At 41.2% G+C, this 20648-nt stretch overlaps 3 protein-coding genes across 3 annotated transcripts; 1 reads left to right on the plus strand and 2 right to left on the minus strand.

Moving 5' to 3' along the window:
* Positions 1–247: 247 nt before the first annotated feature.
* wbp2nl (WBP2 N-terminal like) lies at positions 248–5337 on the minus strand. Its single transcript, XM_028987261.1, has 8 exons — positions 5181–5337; positions 2816–2924; positions 2554–2692; positions 2318–2410; positions 1988–2173; positions 1745–1828; positions 1156–1232; positions 248–1030 (listed from the first exon to the last, which is right to left on the minus strand). Exons 1-8 carry the CDS (start codon positions 5237–5239, stop codon positions 974–976), a joined length of 804 nt encoding a protein of 267 aa, XP_028843094.1. The 5' UTR covers positions 5240–5337; the 3' UTR covers positions 248–973.
* Positions 5316–12661, plus strand: LOC114793782 (zona pellucida sperm-binding protein 4-like). Its single transcript, XM_028985910.1, has 13 exons — positions 5316–6400; positions 6695–6786; positions 6869–6983; positions 7920–8054; positions 8206–8378; positions 8467–8537; positions 8625–8752; positions 8835–9018; positions 9137–9275; positions 9481–9550; positions 10550–10678; positions 10760–10908; positions 12527–12661. The coding sequence occupies exons 1-13, from the start codon at positions 6244–6246 to the stop codon at positions 12659–12661; spliced, it is 1677 nt and encodes a 558-aa protein (XP_028841743.1). The 5' UTR covers positions 5316–6243.
* A 3089-nt stretch (positions 12662–15750) lies between these two features.
* Positions 15751–20603, minus strand: poldip3 (polymerase (DNA-directed), delta interacting protein 3). Its single transcript, XM_028986627.1, has 10 exons — positions 20515–20603; positions 19877–20007; positions 19280–19689; positions 19056–19115; positions 18709–18780; positions 18059–18298; positions 17511–17588; positions 17276–17405; positions 16861–16927; positions 15751–16740 (listed from the first exon to the last, which is right to left on the minus strand). The coding sequence occupies exons 1-10, from the start codon at positions 20580–20582 to the stop codon at positions 16530–16532; spliced, it is 1467 nt and encodes a 488-aa protein (XP_028842460.1). The 5' UTR covers positions 20583–20603; the 3' UTR covers positions 15751–16529.
* Positions 20604–20648: the final 45 nt, after the last annotated feature.

Raw genomic sequence — 20648 nt, forward strand, 5'->3', positions numbered from 1 at the left:
TGGCTATGGTGGTGTGCTGGTTTTAGGATTTTGTTATTTATTCCTTTGACCTGTAAATGTATTTCATGAGTCTGTATACTGAATGTTGACTGACTACATAAATTATTTTGAAATACCTTTACATATTGTGTGTTACCCTTTGGAAATGACTTGGAAAAGTGCTGAGGAAATTTTTTTTATTAAATTGGAAATATTGAAAATTTCAAAAAGGTGTGTGCTTTTTAAAGAACCATATTTTCCACATACATTAATTCTCATATATATTTATTAGTTCATTAGTAAAGACAGCAATAGAAATCTTTCATGGGTAAAAATTAAAGATTGAAGCCTTAATTAAAAGAAAATGTCAAGATCAAAAAAATCTAAATAAGAAGAAGAAGAATATGTAATTATCCCAGTGGAACCTAAATAAACCTCAGAACTATTGTATGGTTATGTTAAAACTTTCAATCACCAAATGGAAGAATATGTATATTTGACCAAAATAATATTATATATTATCTGTATTATTTAAGTATGAACTGTATTTATGCTTCTCTGAGGGTCAAAATAAGTGTCTTGGTGATAATTCTTGCTCGTTATGACAAACATTTTGGAATGGTCCAATGCACCGCAATTTCCACACATCTACTTACTATAAAGAAGAGTATTGTGTTCAGATAGTACCAGATATTTCTGCCTGTATAACAAAATTTACAATCAGGAAAATAAAGCACAACAAAGAACAGACAACCATCTCCTACCAAATCCATCTGTAGATAATAAAGGAACAACACAATACATGGCCCAAGCTGTAATGGAAAACAATGGAAAAGAGTGTGGGTGACAACACAATCTTTCTTGTGCTTACGTAACTTTTTCAAATCACCAAATGCCAATCTAACCAATTGTTATATTAAATAGATATAATAATAATAATATGATAATAGCCCTAATAAATTATTAGGGATATATAAACAGTTTCCAGTTGATCTCAGTTATTCTTTTTGTCAGGATAGCTGGGATAGGGTGCATATGGTGGTGGCTGTTCCTGTAAGGTAAATAAATATCCTTCCGTTAATTATGATTATTAAGTAATAAACTTGTGAAAATATAAAAAAATATTACAAAAAAAAAAAAACACAGCAACCACTTCCAGATTCAACAGGTACTTACCATGGGCATGTATACATTGTGAGGGTTGCTGGGATTGTAATATGCACTACCAGCAGCCTCTGCTGCTTTTGAGTTACCTGGTCAAAGAAAATTTTATATGAATATTTGCTGTGTAAACCTAAATTATGACAAATTGTAGGCGTGTAAACATGGTTTATGAGGTGTAACTGGTGTATTTATGGGTGTAATTTAACACATTTAGATACATGTCCGGTTCCCAATGTTACAGCATAATTGTACAGATACTTTGACAATGACAACAGTGTTTTTCTCCACATGCTCTACCTCAATGTAATATATAAACCATCAGGCTCTCTCTTCTCCTTCCCAAGCAAAGGGTCAGTAAACCATAACACACTGGATCATTGAACTGTTAAGCTCTGGTTTGTATAAAGAAGTGTGTGTGTGTGTGTGTGCTTTTTATAACTGACAAAGAGCAATTCTGACATCACCCCTCCCTCTTTACAGCCTGCCGTGTGTCATGGCGTTCATTCAGGGCCAGGACTGATGAAATAAGACAGATGCAGTGAAGCATCTGAGAAAGAGAAAGGAAGAAAATATAGAAGGAAAAATAAATCAGAAGACAGACCTGCAGGGGGAGCAGGCCAGTTCTGCGGTGGCCCAGGATAAGGTGGAGGAGGGGCCATGTAGGCTGGAGCTGTTGGGTAAATTCCTGCAATAATTAAATAAATTAATTTCATAGTTTCAGATGTGTCCTTTGGAAACTAATACCAAAATTAAGATTAATTAAAAACAACTCCTGAATATCTACACATTTCACCCAACAAACAGTTCATTAATTCAATTCACTCAAAATGAAAAGAAGCAGCACCTGGAGCAGTTGGAGGGGGATACCCCATATTTTCAGGAGGTGGTGCTGGGCCTTGGTAGAAAGTAGGATGTGGAGGTGCATAAGGGTACCACTGAGACACAGGTGGGGAGCCGTAACCATTCATTGCACCAGGGGAAGGGTAGCCAAAAGACATGCCTCCATTTTGCGCTGGAGGGCCGCGGGATGCTGGAACAGAGGTTTTTGTTTACTTTTGAAAGTTGTGAAAAACCATCACTGAGGCTGGAAAAAATGCCACAATGGAATTTTCTAAATTTCCAGGCATTCAATCACTGAATAGTGTGCTGGACAGTGGCAGACACAGACACTTACCATTTGTGGCCAGCTTGAACATGAGCTGTCCCAGTTCAATGGCTCCGCCACTTGGAAATGACATCTTGAAGCTGGCCTGGCCCTCCCAACCCCCTGACAAGGAGAGACACAATCCAGATCACTCTCTATTTAAAAATTGCATGTTTATTTGTTCTTTGATTCATGTTATGTTAAATTGTATTATTATCATTATTTAAAGCCAATTCTGATCTGAAAAACATTGTATGATGTGGTACCTCCCGGCTCTGCATGGAGTGTACCCTTGATGTAATTGGCAGCAAAGACAGGCTGCTCAATACTACACCCTTTCATCTTGTAATATGGGAACATGACCGAGCCCAGACCATCTTTAGCATTGCTAGACACAAACAGCATCTGAGGACAGACGAAAGAGCGTGAGGGAGAACAGCAGACCATTTGGGAACAATTTACAGTTTGAAGTTGTTAAAGGGGCATAATAACAATTATCAATAATTATCATACAATTATCATAATTACCCTGTATGGTGTGATATAAACAGCACCCTTCTTTGTTCCTTTAAGTAAATCAGTTTTGCATGTGACATCACTAAAGGACAGTTCCACATTCCTGCACTCGGTTAGGACACTAGGAGAAAAACAGATTATACAGCATTACAAACATGGAACATGGTCTCGTGATTAAGACAGTCAATTAAACTATGCAAAGCAACGGCAACTCCCATTAACTGCTTTCACACACTGCTACATTTTAAGAAATTTGCATTCATATTTTAAAAAACAGAACCAATTCATGTTGTTACAAGTATTGTAATGAAAATTAAGACGGCAAAGCTTTCCACAGTGTTGTATCCAATGTAAATTCAAGATTTCAAGAGATTTATTGTCAGTACAACAGTATACAGTGTGTTGAAATACTGTTTCACACAGTCTATCCATAGTGTGTGTGTGTGTGTGTCTATATATACACACACACACACACACACACACACACACACACACACACACACAGTACATGCCAAATGTATGGACAACTTCTCATTCAATGTGTTTTCTTTATTTTCATGACCATTTACTTTGGTAGATTCTCACTGAAGGCATCAAAACTATGAATGAACACATGTGGAGTTATGTACTTAACAAAAAGTGGAGACCTGGCCTCCACAGTCACCGGACCTGAGATGGTTTGGGGTGAGCTGGACCGCAGAGTGAAGGCAAAAGAATCAACAAGTGCTAAACACCTCTGGGAACTCCTTCAAGACTGTTGGAAAACCATTTCAGGTGACGACCTCTTGAAACTCATCGAGAGAATGCCAAGAGTGTGCAAAGCAGTAATCAGAGCAAAGGGCGGCTATTTTGAAGAAACTAGAATATAAAACACGTTTTCAGTTATTTCACCTTTTTTTTGTTAAGTACATAACTCCACATGTGTTCATTCATAGTTCTGATGCCTTCAGTGAGAATCTACCAATGTAAATGGTCATGAAAATAAAGAAAACATATTGAATGAGAAGGTGTGTCCAAACTTTTGGCCTGTACTGCACACACGTATTGTAAATTACACATGGATTTACAAAAGAAAATTGTACTTTTTAAAAACTATATATAAAACGTAAAAACCTGTATAGACTATAAAATACAGTAAAAACAAATCCTGTACACTGAACAAGGACAAACAGGACAACATCATATAAGATGCATGTAAGTGGCTGTGCATTGTGCAGCAGACTGATTCAAGTATATGCGGGATATTTCAGCATGTTACAATGTGCTTAAAGCTGGAAGCATATTGGTTTGTAATGTGAGTGAACGTTCATCTCTCTAGATTTACAACGTAATTATTCACTAATATCAGTATTTAATTCTCTCGACAACATGGGCACAGTCCTTTCGTCGTTCACCACTATGCCACCAGGATTAATTTTCATAAAACTACGGAAATCCAAGATCCTATTCAGATGGGGTCCTAAAAAAAGACTGTGTGCTTCTTTATACTTTTACATTTACAGCATTTATCAGACGCCCTTATCCAGAGCGACTTACAATCAGTAGTTACAGGACAGTCTCCCTGGAGCAACTTAAGGAAGCTGCCCTGTAATCAGAAGGTTGCCGGTTCGAATCCCGATTAAATGCAGAGGACACTGTGTGCACCGTGTGCTGTGCTGCTTTGTATGTGACAATCACTTCACTTTACACAAAGTGAAGTGATTTGAACCTGGGTCTTCTGGTTCATAGGCGAGTGTGTTTACCACTAGGCTACTACCACCCTTAATATTTAGTAATTATGGGAAGGAAAGTAAACTGTATGTTGGCCGATTAATTTTCCCCAAGATTCCGAGAAATAGCTATATTACTGCGCACTTTCTCAACCACTTGGGAGTTGCACAATATATTTCCGGTAAGACCGGAGGCAACCAGTGAAAAACCACGATGTTGAAACGTCGCGCGTACAGACGGCGGCTGGGAACCAATAACAATGGGTTCTGCCCAACCCGACACCAAAACACTGAAAATGCACTCGGAAATTTTATACCCTGCTCTATTCATTCAAGGGTTCGATGAAACCCTAGAAATTCGCCTGCCCGGCCATGTTTGCTGTATGAGAATTAACTATAACTTCCGCTAACGAACTGCTGTCACTCCGGCTTGACACGCGACGTCGAAACTCGAGACCACTTCTCCGGCAAATTACGCGCGAATGACGGCACAAAGTGTCACGAATCGTTACAAACTTCCACCTGCGCGAAATGCGAGGAAGGCCACTGCGCTAATCTACGCGAGAGTCGACGTTAGCTTGCTAAGTAAGGCCGCCGCGACGCACGTCGCGTCGGCACACCCCGCCGGTGCTGCGTCCGACAACCGGAGCGCGTCCGCCATAGCCCACCTTTCGCCGCTGCTGAGCAGGACCCCGCCGTTCTGAGAGTGGTTTCGGTTCAGAGCCATGTCCGGCCTGCGTCTCGCTTGGGCCGCTCGGTGTTCGGCTTGTGCGGTGACGTCACGGGATCAGCTGACTCGCTCATACACAACAACAAACGGCAAGCGTGTAGGCAGCGGAAGAATTAGCCAGCGCCCTCTGTTTTAGAAACGCATTATTAAATGCATTCGTCAAAGATAAAAATGAACAGTTTTCAGAGGACTGCTGCCTCACTATCGAGTGAAAGTGAAGCGAAAGTAAAGTCCTTGTGAAACGCTGCAGCACACCACAAGGTGCCCACAGCGAAATGTGGTCTCTGCATTTAACCATCACCCTTGGTGAGCAGTGGGCAGCCATGACAGGCGCCCGGGGAGCATCGTGTGAGGACGGTGCTTTGCTCAGCGGCACCTTGGCGGTTCGTGGATTCGAACCGGCAACCTAGGCCACTACTGTGACTATCCAGAATATGGGAAGGAGCTCTTTACTTGCACCTACGTTAGTCTGAACACAATCACACCGTCACCGAACCTACCTGCAAGTGTTCATTTTGTATTATTAATCCAGACAGAAGTAAAAAGGCTTTGCATAACTTTTTTGCATAAATTATGCTGCATGTCGCTAGATTGTATTTAATTGTATTAAAATAGTATTTTTCATTAGATTTGTTAAAAACTTTATTAAACCGTATTAAATGTTAATGTTATTTTTTCAGAGGTAAAGTCGGTTTCATAGTTGATCCACGTTACTGTCCTGCCCTGCGCCGTGATTTTAGGCCATAACTAAGCAAGTCAGGTAGCGCCGAAAATGTCGAGTTTCCCCACTGGAGAGCAGGACTCTGCTAGTCCATCAGCGTGCTTGGCCCTCGCAATCGCGATCTTTCCGAAAGCACGTGGTACATTTCGTGCGGACCATTTTATTAACGAACCTGCCTCCCGACGCCAATTATCCAATCAAAGTTCACCTACAGATCCGGGGCCAAAAGGCATCTTCGGGGCTAATCGGGCTCCGGAAAGAATCCTCCAATCTGCTGACGATGCCTTGCCATGTCATTACGGCGCTCGTCGCCTGTGTCGCGGTCACCAGGTGCCTGTCGAGCTCCACGCAGAGCGCGACGCCGAGCGTGACGTGCAGCGGTCGCGGGATTCATGCGCTGTTCGGCCAGGCTGTAAGGGACCGGTTGCTTGTTAAAGGTCGGTGACTGTCGGTTGTTGATATTTGCACAATTTAACTTGCACAATCCTCCCAATAAAGTCAGTCCTTTAACCTGTTCAACCTGTTTAAGGTCAAGGGCCAGTGGATGGACGCCCTGCAGTGTCTGTTGTCTGTTTCTTTTAATATAGTCTGCATTCTGTTAAGCTGAAGAAGTGCAAAATATGATTCCTGAAATGTGCCAAAACAATAAAAAATATTGCATGAGTGTGGCTTGGCAACCCTTGTCCATTTTTATCCAGACAAATATGGTGCGAATGTGCCTGTGCCTGCAGAGGAGGGACCATGTGGTCTGAAAGGATTCAGGGAGCAGAACGGCTCACTGTCGCTCTACAGTCGGTACGACAGCTGTTACACACACACAGAGGTGAAGAAAGTCACTGTGTTTTCATGCTGTGTAACGTATACTGCTGCTGGGCTTGCTTTCTCATTGTCACCCTGCTTTTAAGGGGGACTTGGTAGCACTGACTGTGGGGGTTCAGCTGGTGTCAGGGCATCAGTGGTACAAAGTCGACATTAGCTGTGTGCTGCCAAAGAAGCTGACAATGAAACCAAGTTCAAAGAGTAAGTATGACATTGCGATTGTAATTAAAGTGAACGTGATTGTCATTGTGAAATGCTGCACCACAGCACACAGTGACACAACAAAATGTCCTTTGCTTATAACCCATCACCCTTGGTGAGCAGTGAGCGGTTTGGGATTTGAATAGACAACTACTTTCAGATTAAAGGTCTGCTTATTATGTGTGCATATTATGTGTAAATGGTACAAATATAAATAAGGATTCAAAGGGTTCAAGTCATCCACTAAAACCTATGAATTTTTGTTAAACTGTTCATGGATTAAGTTCCACAATATGCATTAGAATATATATATATATATATATATATATATATATAGAGAGAGAGAGAGAGAGAGTGTACAGGCCAAAAGTTTGGACACACCTTCTCGTTCAATGTGTTTTCTTTATTTTAATGACCATTTACATTGCTAGAGTCTCACTGAAGGCATCAAAACTATGAATGAACACATGTGGAGTTATGTACTTAACAAAAAAAGGTGAAATAATTGAAAACATGTTTTATATTCTGGTTTCTTCAAAATAGCCGCCCTTTGCTCTGATTACTGCTTTGCACACTCTTGGCATTCTCTCGATGAGCTTCAAGAGGTCGTCACTTGAAATGGTTTTCCAGCAGTCTTGAAGGAGTTCCCAGAGGTGTTTAGCACTTGTTGGCCCCTTTGCCTTCATTCCGCAGTCCAGCTCACCCCAAACCACCTCGATTGGGTTCAGGTCCGGTGACTGTGGAGGCCAGGTCATTTGCCGCAGCACTCCATCACACTCCTGTGTTCACACTCCTGTCATTGTTTTGTTCAAAAAAAGAAAACACATGAGAAGGTGTGTCCAAACTTTTGGCCTCTGTGTGTGTGTGTGTGTGTGTGTGTGTGTGTGTGTGTGTGTGTGTTTATATAAAATCACTTTTTTTTTTTTCTTTGTTTAGTGATCTCTGACCAGTGTACAATTAGAAGAACTTTAAGAGTACCCTGTGGCCAGCAGAGTGTCTCCAAGAGTTCCTGTCTGAAACTAGGATGCTGCTATGATAGTCGTGATTCTGCCTGCTACCATCAACTGAATGGTAATAAGACAAGGACATGTTTCTTTATCTTTTGCCAAAGGTCCAGCTATAACACACAGGATCACTATTATTGCTTTTCTGTTCATTGTGACTGCCTTTGCACACTTGCACACTGGTTGAGTTCTCATCCTCGTGTCTTCTTTCTTCCAAGCCTGCTCGCTGGATGGTCACTTTGTGTTTTCAGTGAGTGCTACAGACTTTTTTCCACCTCTGAACCCTGGTAGCCTGATGGTTAAAGGGCAGCCTCAGTGCACGCCAGTCATTGCTACTCCAGAAGTAGCCATTTTCAAGTTTGGTGTAACAGAATGTGGCTCACAGATGTCGGTGAGGATTTAAGTACACATTTATTTAAACATCATTTATATATTATAATTATGTTAGTAATTATTCTAAGGTGTTGTGTGTGTTTTAGGTGGATGGGGTGGTGGTGAATTATGAAGTGGATGTGGTTGAAAAGATGAAGTCAGAGACAGCACCTTTCAGGTTACGTTTCTCTGCACACCATTTAAAATACACATTAACCATAACTGCATGGCGCATGTGTAGTTTCTGATATTGCCTTCTCTGTAGCCTTCATGTCCTGTGCCATTATTCTGGATCTGCTCATTTACACTCTGGATATCACGCTGTGGATCCCCCAAAGCCATCACCAGCATTTGCAGAAGGGGTTGTGAATGTGCAAATGAGACTAGCCAAGGGTGACCTAAAACAAAATGAGAATTTTAATAGAGTCTAAAACTGATGTGCAGCCTTTACCAAGCTTTTCTTCTATCCCCATAGATGATTCCTTTACTTCTTTCTTTCCACTGGATGAACTTCCCCTGAATCTACCCCTGCGGGAGTCTGTCTATGTGGAGGTGTCCATTTCCCTACCTTTCCCTGACCCCAGCCTTTCCCTTCGTTTGCGAGACTGCTATGCCTACCCAGCTTCCAGGCACTCTTTGTGGCCACTGCTCCACGATGGGTAGGCAAAGTCAGAAGTAGACTTCAGTTGTTTTTTTTTTCTTGCAGAAATCATGTTTTTTTTTGTTTTGTTTTGTTTTTTGGTTACTTCATTCATTTTTAATTCTTTCCATTCCCAGATGTCCCAATATGTTTGATGATGTTCCAAGCACCGTACTTGTAGGGGAAAAATTGGGAGTTGCTGCTCAGGTCCATAGGTTTGATGTGAAGACCTTTGTTTTTCTCAACCCAGAGACAGGCAAATTGACAATTGAGGAGGTAAAATACAGTCTAAAAATCAGTTTGGTTTAAAGGGAAAATTGTCAAATCCTTTGTCTACCTAAATCTGGTTCAGAAATTTGGATTATTTAATCTAATACATGTAATATAACAAAAATGAACCATTGTTCACAGCAGTTACATGCTGTGAACATGTTGTGATTTACTATAAGAGGTCATGTTAAGGGCTCTTTGTGTATTTCAGATCTACATCTCCTGCTGGGTGGAGATTTGCTCCCAAGAAGCTGCATGCACACAGTATTGTTCCACGCTGGGTGAGTCCTCAACACAAAGCTTAAATTTATGGAATCAGATTTGTGCCAACATTTTTAAACAAATCTTTTCTGATATCAAACGAAAATACGACATTGAAATTGGAATGGACAACGTACGTTTTTGCTTACATCTCTCTCTTTTATTATTTTGGCGTGTGAGATTTTTAGTTATACTGCTCGTTTTTACAATTTCACTGCTTGCTTTTCAGTCGCCCCGTTTTACACTGCATGAGACTACAGTTGCACTTTTGGCACAATTGTCTTGTGTGGGTTGGGCTTCACCTCATGGGTCAGCAGGTATTGACAGCTCTGTTCCCCGGAACTAGTGCTGGGAACTTCAGCTCTTGTGGCATCCATAGCCTCATGTTTTTGCCTTACTTGTCAAATTTGAATGTTCTTTGTGTTTATAAATCATATGAGGCTCTCTGAAAAGAGCCCAACTTCCCCATCACAACTCTGAACCCTATCACTGCAAGATGTGCAGATGAGTAACAGCCATTTGCTCATTTGTGCCCACATATCTCACAGTGATAAGATTTCAAATACCAACAAGGCGAAGCCCTGCCCACAGGAGAACATTGTGCCTAAAGTGCAACCATGTTCTCAGGCAGCGTAACCATAAAACGGGGCGAAGCGACTGAAAAGCCAGCAGTGAAACTGTAAAAGCGAGCTCAATCTCACAAGCCAAAATGAAAAAAGCAAGATGTAAGCAGAAATGTCTGGTAAAATTCCAACCTCTTATTTTTCAATTTTAGTTTGATATTAAAAAAAGTTTTGTTTCAAAATGTTGGCACAAATCTGATTCCATATAAACTCTAATTTACAATATATCTTGAGATTTTGATTTGTTTTAATTGCATATTATTTTAATCTAGGACTTATATGTATAAAAATTGAATGATCTGTTTTGTTTAATTGGAGACTCCTGAATCATCACAGCATTTTAGTGTTGCATCTAGATTTGGCAAACATTCATTTCCTGGACCACTTCCCATTCAGCATCTGACACCAGGAGGGGCAGGAGGGAATCAGACAGCATCTCCCAGCTGGTGTCTTTGGGTCCAATCCAGTTGGCTCATGAAGATGCTTTTCTACTTGAGGACTCTCTGAGTCAACATATTGACTCTGGTATGTGTCTAGTCTCTCCTGCTGTTTTAAACATTTTAGTGTAATACCGCCTCTATTGTGATTCCATGTAATCTGTTTCAGGGAACCAATCACTGTATGGCCTTGCAGTCATCTCCGCAATGCTCCTTGGCCTCATCTTTGCAATATTAGTGTGGTCAGTGGTGAGGAAGAGACATCAAAGAAGCCAAAAAGCAGTTATTGCAAATCGTGCTTATACAGTGATTGAAATGGTAAACATCTGTGATCAAACTGACTGATTAGCATTAAGAGGATAAAAGAACATTAATAAAACAATATATTGTTTAAATACCTAGACTGTTTTAGATCATTTTATGCCTTTTGTGCTTGAATGCAATTCTGGTGGATTAGGAATTAGACAGAGACCGGGGATGAAATTAGAAAAGAAGGGTCATGCTTGAAATCATTATTCTTCCTCTGTTAACCATGGTTACCTGCAAGGAAACATAAAAAGGTGCTTCACAGGCAAGGATATTGGATAAAACCAGCCATTTATTGGATCATCAAAAGGAGAGAGGTTCAAGTGCTGTGAAGAAGGCTTCAGGGTGCCCAAGAAAGTCCAGCAAGTGCCAGGATTGTCTCCTAAAAATGATTCAGCTCTGGGATAGAGGTGCCACCATTGCAGAGCTTGCTCAGAAATGGCAGCAGGTGAAGACTTTTGGAGGATGGCCTGGTGTCAAGAAGGGCAGCAAAGAAGCCACTTCTCTCCAAGAAAAACATGGACAGACTGATATTCTGCAAAAAAGTACAGGGATTGGACTGCTGAGGACTGAGGTAGAGTCATTTTATCTGATTATGCCCCTTTCTGATTATTTTGGGCATCTGGAAAAATGATTTTCTGGAGAAGAAAATGTGAGCCCTACCATCAGCCCTGTCTCATGCAAACAGTAAAGCATCCTGAAACCATTTGTGTGGGGCTGCTTCTCATCGAAGGGAGTGGGCTCACTCAAAAATTTGCCTAAGGACACAGCCATGAATACAGAATGATACCAAAACATCCTCCTCTTTTCCAGCGTGATGGAGCACTGTTTCATAAGGCCAAAGTGATAACTAAGTGGCTCGGGGAACAAAACATGTTTGTGTCCATGGCCAGGAAACACCCCAGACTCCCCAAAATCTGGATTTGTCCCAGAAGTTGATTGACTGCATGCCAGGGTGAATTGCAGAGGTCATGAAAAAGGGCCAACACTGCAAAAATTTACTCTTTGCATAAACTTTATGTAATTGTCAAAACATATAAATTGCTTGTAATTATACTCCAATACACCATAGAAACAAAAGGTCAAAAAGATCTAAAAAAAAAAAAAAAAAACACTAAAGTAGTAAACCTTTCAAAAACCAGTCTTTGTGTCATTCTCAAAACTTTTGGCCACAACTGTATATCATTGATTTATATTGCCATTCGCTGGATTTACCAGGCAGAGATGGTGTCAAAATTTAACATGCATGTGATCACATCTCCACTTCCACAACCCAAAGTGTAACAATAATACCACACATTTACACTCATGACATCACAATTTATTTAAAAACAAAAGACCACTAGGGGAAGAGCAATGACTGTCTTTAGTATGGTTTGAATTTCCTCTGTGCTCTAAGCAAAGCAATCCTTTGTTTGTCTTCTTCAAACTTTTTCCTTAGTTCTGCAATATCTGGAAGGGGAGATAAACACACACTTTACTATGTTTTCTCTAGGACACCATTAAAGGAGATTACACAGACAGAGAGTGAGCATAAGGGCAGCTTACGTTCTTTCTGTGTGTTTCTGTGCTGCCATGTGTAAAAGTTCATGAGTTCCTTCCTTTTCCTCTTTTTGTCTTCCTTCTGCAGTGTTCTCTCATTGGCCCTCTCGCTGTGTGGCCGAACCTTGGTGCCACGTTTGCCCTTGGTGACTTTAACCCATCCTTCCTCATCCTCCTGCTGCTCCATTTCATCTTTTCTCTGTTGCTCAGCCTCCTATGTTGAGAAAGAACAGATGTAACATTGGTTTGTGTTCTGCATTAAACTTGTAAACAAGTCTGCACGAAAAGCTGCATTACCTTCTCTTTCCTCTTGTCGTACTCATTCATGAATGAGTCAACTGCCTTCTGAAGCTTCTCTGTTGGAACCAACATCTCTGTGTACTGCTGTATCCATTCTTGAAGTGCAAACACACACAAGCAGGATAAAAAAAAAGCAGGGTTATCACAAAGATCCTCTTAAGAGACTGTTACAGAAAGTATTACAGCATAAAACATTTGGGTGACCGAAATAACGACACTAAACAATGGGCGAGAATACATCACATCTCAATTCCTGAGCTCAGTGTTATATAAACTAGAAAACACAATGAGCTACAAGTGACACTTACTGTTTATGCCCATTTTTACCGGCCGCTTTTCCGTGGAAGCGATGAGTGGTTCGTCATGAGGGTGAGATTTGGCAGCACTCACACTGGAGGAGTTTTTGAACACAATGTAGCCCACTGAAAATCCCTGAGACTTGGCAGGACAGCATAAAAAGAAAACGTTTAGCACCAAAGATAATCTCTCTAATTCAACGTGAAGGTGTGGCAAGCATACCTGTTTTGTTGAAGGGGCGAAACATTCTGAAAGTTTTGGTTCTGCCGCCTCCGAGGTGCCCGGCTTTTCAGTCAGCTCCACTGACTGAATGGTCCCGAATTTGGAGAACATTGACTTCACGGTATCCTGTAATGTTTGAGAGACCTTAGTTTAAAAGAAAAAAGACGCCAAGTTCACGAACACGTGGCTTCACTCTACAGTAACATTTACCTTGGAACAGTATGGAGGAATGTTCAAGACGAAAAGTGTACGGTCCAGGGGTCTCTTTGCAGATTTTTCTGACCGGACTCGATGCTCTTTAACGAATAGCTGGTGATGTGCTGCACTGTCTGCGCTGAACTTCAAACGCAACACTGGAGGCAGAATGAGAAGTTATTTAGCTAAACATTTAATGTTCGCTATTAATCAATCCCTACTGTGCCAAGTTTACGGACACAGTGAACGTTTTATTAACACGTTTCGATACGAACAAGTTGTTTTACTCAACGTCCAGCAACACGCTGTAATTATGTTAAAATATGTTCGCTTTAAGAGAGAGATCGACATTTACCAGAAAATCCTCCAGGAATAACACATGACTGGCTCGCATGTTTGCGTGCGGAGGCCGCCATTTTCACTACAATTCCTCGTTTTCTTTCGTCTTAATGGGCGTTTAGCTGAAGCTAATAAGCTACACTGCCGCCATCTGCAGGATTGGAAGAAATTCTACGGGACTAAATGTTTTGTTTAATTATTATATTTTGTTTTATTGAATTTAACTTAATTGTGTCTCTAAATGTGTCTTTATGACAAATTATTATTGCACCGATGTACCAATATTATTTTCCTTTTTTATGTGCAATAATAATGTAAATTGTGCATCGGTGCAATAAAAATGTATAGTACAGGAACAACTTGCAAAATATTATCATCGTCGAAGTAATTTCGTTGTGTCTAACAATGACAATACACAGACACATTATGGAAAATTGTCCTGAAATCTTTTCGGATTCCACTGTTGATCGTTCACGACAGGCACATTTACCAAAATAAAGCTTTACCCAGCAGCGCCCTGTGATCCACTCCTGTGGGTGGCGCTAACGCTCCACGAAACGCTTGATTCAGAAACGTAAACAAACGAAGAAATTTCAGAGCCACCGTACCCGCAGCTTTTTAAAGCCTTAGAAATTGTAATGGAGGAGTTGACTGCGTTTGAAAGGGGCCAGATAGTCGGTGCACTTTTGGCCGGTTCGTCGGAGACAAAAGCCGCCGAGTTATGCAACGTGTCAAAGGCCACGGTGGCCAAAGTCATGGCGGCGTATGAGAAAGACGGACAGGCGGCGCTGGCGAGGAAACGCAGCCGCCGCAGGTTGAAGCAGAGCGAAACGGCGTCAAAAAACGACGATGTCGCGGTCTCTCAAGAGCCAACGGAGAGCAAGAAAGAAGAGCCATGAGACTCTCAAACGAAGCCGACACCTCCGTGAACTGAGGGCAGCAACAAGACTGCGCGACGGGTCAGACAGCAGACTTCCCTGGATAAAGAATATCTATGTTTCGAGATGTCTTCGTCCTGCTTTCCTTTGGTCTTGGTTTGCGTGGGGAAAGAATAACTGAAAGTGTTGCATGTCTTAGTGGACAAATATCACTGGCTGGACCTCGCCTTCCCGTTTTTTAAATTGTGTTCATGGGCAAAAAAAATCAGGTTGTCAGCAGTCTGCATACAGCAGTTATTTCTCGTTACGTTTCTCCGATTTTTTTGTTTTTCATATTACTTGTATGGCCTGTACTGTGATTTTTTTTTTTCCCCCAAGTAAAACATCTGGAATGCGGTTAAAGGAATTATGTGTTAATGCTTATCATCTATACTGGTGAAACAGTAAATTGCATCAGTTGCAAAACAGACAAGTCAAGCAGCATTTCAGAAGATCCCAGTATAAGATTTCAGTTCAACGTGTCTCAATCTAAGCAGCTGTTCATGTCAAAAAAAAAATTTCTTACTGGATCAATTTAATTTAATCCAGACAACCGATAGATGTAGCTTTGTAAAACCAACTGAGGGTGAAGCAGCAGTTTTTGGAAAACTGGTACTTCTCTAATGTGTTGCAGACACCTTTTTTTTTTCTTAAATGAGATGGATGTAAAGACAACTACCACTATCAAGACCAGGAGATACTTAGGTTAATTGGCTTAATAAGACCTGGAGTAAGAAGGCACAGTATGTCGTAGTATGTAATAATATCACTATGTATATTGCCATACATGGGGAGGGGGTCTCCTCTCCTTAATTTCATGATTGTTGTGCACACTGTTGTATTCATCATTAACAACTTTATAAGTTTATTGAACAGGAATGAAAGCTGCCAACTTGTGATCCACAAACCTTTGTTGATCAAAATAAAGTGGTTGAGGAAAACAGAAAATGTTTACTGCTTTAAAATATTGCATAATTTGAGTCTTTGATCAAAATAATTTGGGTACCATGTAATCTATATTCATAAAACACAAATAATAAAATACTTTTTTTCTTTTTTTTTTTAATACAAAGCAACATATTTACTGAAGGAAATACACTTTTACAGATATCAGGACTTTTGCTGCTGCCTGTATTGAAAAAAAAAAAGCATTAATTTACGGACAGAAACCAGGCAAATGAAATTGGATGGACTGGTCCAAGCAGCATTGCCCTCAGTTAAGTAAACTTGACTCCCACTACAAGCACAACTTGAGAAATGAAAAACAAAACAATGACAAATCAAATACCAAGTTTAACATGAAGAGGCAACTGTACAAGCTTAACCACCGATTTAATCTATGTATCCAATTCTGTAAAATGCCTCTTTGTATTGGTATCTGACCCAAAGCTAAAAACATACTGCCATTCCGCAGCTTCTCAGGGGGTTAGTTAAACACAAATGGCCTAATTTTTTTTTTTTTTTTTTTTAAACTCACATTCTTAAAAGCCAACAGGCTGTATGAGTTTTCATGCCCATTATGCCAGGTAAATGGACATAACAGACGGACAGTATTCCAGCCATTCCCACTGTATACCCACCATAACACATAGATCAGAAATTACAGTCATGTGCCATAAGCAAAGGAATTGTTCATAGCACTGCATGTGCAAGTTGGTGTAAAGGCTTTTTGAAATCCTAAAAGAGTAATAAAGATAATCAGTAATGTTTATGCTGATGGGTATGGGTATTGTGTGCTCTTTTAAACAAAATGTTTGTCCTGAAGTGTCTGGAATCTGCGTAGGTGTTCTATCATGTGTGTACATGCACATCATTCTGTTGTTAGATCTTGATGTGGAAAGCAGTCGCCTGGGAGCTTGGGGGCTCAGCAGCTGGGGGGGTCTGAGCAGAGGACTTGAACAGGGCCTTCAAGATGGTCTGGGGGTCAACCTCCGCTGTTGGCTGAGAGGATGATGACCGTGGGCGGCTCAGGGAAGGTGGGAGACCATCCTTCTTTCCACCACCTCCACCACCAGGAGTGTCACTGAGCCTCCTGAAACAACATTACGGCCCATGACGCAGGAGCTCTCATTCTGTAAGACTGCTGCAGCTGCTTGCTCAGGACAAGAGAGCTGTGAACATCACACAATTTTTGAACAAGAGGCAAACTTACAGTAGGATTGGCTGATCTGATGTAATGACGTTCCCTTGTATGTGAAGATTACACTTCATAGGTTGACCTGGGGGGGAAAAAAAAAAAAAAAAAAAAAAAAAAAAAACTCAGCCACTTGACAAATTACATTTTGCACCATTAGATTGCAGTGATGTTAATAGAGATTCTTGTGCATAACGCAAATGGTAAAGGCAGACATAACTGACTAAATCAAAAAGTAAAAAAAGAGGTGATATACAAGATGTGTACAATCTGTGTAGATCACATTACGTTAATAATTCAGGCAAAATAACAAATAAAAACAGAATTTAGGATTACATTTGTATACAAGAATATCAATATTCTGTATCAATACAATATCACCACATAAAATATATCGATACAGCAATATATCATGATTTTCTAACACCCCTACCATCTAGGCAGCGGTTGTTGTATTTCCTGTAGGCATTAATGGCATCCTCCTTCTTGACAAACACAACCTCAGCCACACCTTGTTTGACCAGCCGTGCCCGCTTCAAGGCACCACACACACAGAACAGCTCCTGAAGACCACATGGAGGAAAAATGAGTAAGGATTTTTAAAAAATAAAACAAAAATCTCAATACTGTTAACCACATTTCCAGAACAGAATCAGACAAGGACTCACCACAATGTCCTCCTCAGTGACTCGTGGGTGCAGGTTGTTCACGGTGATCTTGGTACCTTCCAGTGGACTGAATGCAGGCTGAAGGATAAGAAAATAAAAGTCTGAGTTATAGTTGACCCTACGGAATATTTTTAACAGAGCTGTACGATGTCGAAAGTATTTCACTCTGGACAAGAGCATCTGCTGAGTTCAGTAAATGTAAATTTCATATTTCTGTCATTTGTAGCTTGTGAAAGGTAAACTTGAAGATGCACTAGTATTTCTGGTACTCATAAATGTGCACAAATAAATGCAGTTGTGCAACACCTTGCTGCAAAAATTCCAACCACACCCTCAGGCCATTGACAACCCTGAGTACTTATATTTCTCATCACACATGGGGCAGGTTTATAAACCTGTTTTTGGATCTTTAATCCATTTGCTCAAGCCTGAGGTGAGTTTCTAAGCATTTTGAAAACCTCTCTCCATTAGAGAAACACTGCTAGTGATTACGGTGCTCACATATGCCCTAAACAGTACAAACTCCCAAAATCTATGGAGTCACCCACCTGTGGAGGGGCAGCTTGTGAGTTGGCATCCCCACCAGGTCTAGCATTTTGTCCATGCCCCGTGGCCAGGGTTCTGGAGATAGGAGCCAAACTGGAAGCTGAGGACCGGGAAGCTGCTGCCTGAGCCTGGTTGGAGCGTGATGGAGCCACAGGTACAGGAGGTGGCGCTGTGTATGTATCATTCTTCACCACTTTCGTTATGGGAGCAGACATGGAGAAGGGTGTACTCATGGCCCCAGGCTGTAGAGAGGGGGGAAATTATTTCGCCGTTTCTGGAAGTATGTTGTCTGGTCTGGCTAAAATATCCAAACCCGTGTCATAGCAGCACTGATTCACTGAATTCTTGCCAGGAATGTTTGGAGAACTTGTCCAAACCCTCCCAGCATCTTTTCAAGCATGCAAACAGAAAATCAATGCGCACAAAATCTCTTGTTCAAAACTTAAAGTTTAAGACTTTATAGCTCAATAATGTGTTACTATAGACTACAGAATATACAACACCAGTCAGTATCAACATCTTACGTTGTCCTATTGTAGTTTAAAAAAAAAAAAGAAAAAAAAAAAAAAAAAAAAAAAAAAGTGCCGTTTGTTAAATTCTAATGTCTGGCCTGATGGCCAACGCTTTTTGTGGGAACTGCAATGCAACTCACCCGCGTCTGTGCAAAACTGCTGCCTGTGGTGATCTTCATCTGTTTATTAGGGATAACATCACTGTCTCCTGACTGCAAAAAAAATGCAACTCATAAAATTTTGTTCTTGTATTAGATTGAAATTGAGACCAAAGCTAATCATTACATTCACATTATTTGACATGAACTGTATGATTGGCTTAAAATAACAGCCAAAAGCAAATTCTTCACTGATGCTAAGGTATAACTTACATCATATAAAAACAAAAGACATGCATGGATGTGTAGACTACGGTGTTCAGTTGTAACTCATTTTCATGTAAAAAGAGAGAATCAGTCTTCTGCAGAAGTTTGAAGCCAAAACCCACCTGAGATGTTCTGCTGGGAGCATTGATGCGGATTCCACTTGTCATCCCCACAGGTCTTTGCTGCATGGAAAGGTTCAAATTTATTACGTATGGTGCTCCACACGTTCCAAACACAACAGACACTGACACTGAGATTACTGAGCAGTAAGATCCAATGTAAGATATACATGATGCATCTAGAAACACTAATATAATATCAATATTATGTTCACACTGAGTCTTACCTGAATTGTTTTGGTGATCTTTAGAGGTGCTGCCAAGCCTTGGTTGACGGTTCCAGTAATACTTCTTTTCAGACTCAGCCTATCACGCGCATCAACCACTTTCTTCAGCCCACCACCAGGCTGCGGTACAATTCCAGCTCGAACATTAAGTCCTGAAGCAGCAGGAAATTGCCTGGCAAGGGCCGCAGTGTTGTGTATTTGTATCTGTGGCACGTGCATCTGGAGCCCCACAAGCATGGGTTTGATAGTCTGGGATGACCCATCTAATGGACTCGGACCTTGCTGTTGCTTGCGCGAATTGATCATCTGCCGGGCATCCTGTATCGCCCCAGCAGATCCTCCTCTGCCTCTGATACGGAAGCGGGCATCTTTTTGGCCAAGCTTTTCCCTGGCATCTTTAACCTGAAAAACTGGGTTCATACATGCACACATCTAAATATCAGTGGAAACAAAAGAAAACAAATGATGTTCTACGAAATGCTTTATATCAATGCTGATTTATTAATATTTAAAAGACGCGTAATATTGCCTTATGTACACTATTGTTAGTGTACATAAGGCAATAGTGAACCCCAGAATCTTGCCAATACTCATTACCTCCTCCTCCTCCGCCACCACCACCAGTTTGGCCGGGACCAACAAGTCTCTGTCTGGCATCCCCCACTCCAATTTTGTTACGAGCATCAAACGTGCGGCCCACGGCCGCTGCTCCTCTGCCCAACATGGGCCTGTGAGAGAGAAACAAACGGTTTAGCTGGAAATATCAGGGGTAGGTTTATTTTAGGGGGACAAAAAGCATTTCACGCGTTTTATTATGCTTTACACCGCGAAATGGTTAAGGACTGGCACGTTTTACATATCTACTATTTGAAGTGAAGCTCAAGGAAGAACTTTTTTCTTTGTGACCCAGGAAACGTGGTAGAGTCCAGACTAAACCACTAGCATTCGCCACCACCATCATCATCATTGTAAAAAAATACAATTTAGCTGTGCGGGACCTGTAGAAATTGGCTGGGAAGACCGAGCCAAACGAACGACGAGCCAGAAGGAAACTTAGCAATCCACGGCGACGGAAGAGAGCGCAGGGTCCAATAAACGGCGCACAGGGGGCGGGCCTTTGACCATTATGCTTGCAGATTACGCGGCCCAGTTTCGCAATTCGCATGAAATAAACACATAAAGGTGCATTGCCTGTATTTCAAAGTATAAACGCTGAAATTGGTTTTCACGTGTACCTTTTAGACGTTCCTCTTGCGCTAAACCCGCGTCGGCGTATCAATTCGTCCAAAGAAACGTCCGCCATTTTGCTCTCGTGCGCCGATGACTGACGTCGTACGTGTGACGCATAAGTGGGCGGGGAAATAAGAAG

The sequence above is a fragment of the Denticeps clupeoides genome, chromosome 7 (assembly GCF_900700375.1).
Source record: "Denticeps clupeoides chromosome 7, fDenClu1.1, whole genome shotgun sequence".
NCBI lineage: Eukaryota > Metazoa > Chordata > Actinopteri > Clupeiformes > Denticipitidae > Denticeps > Denticeps clupeoides.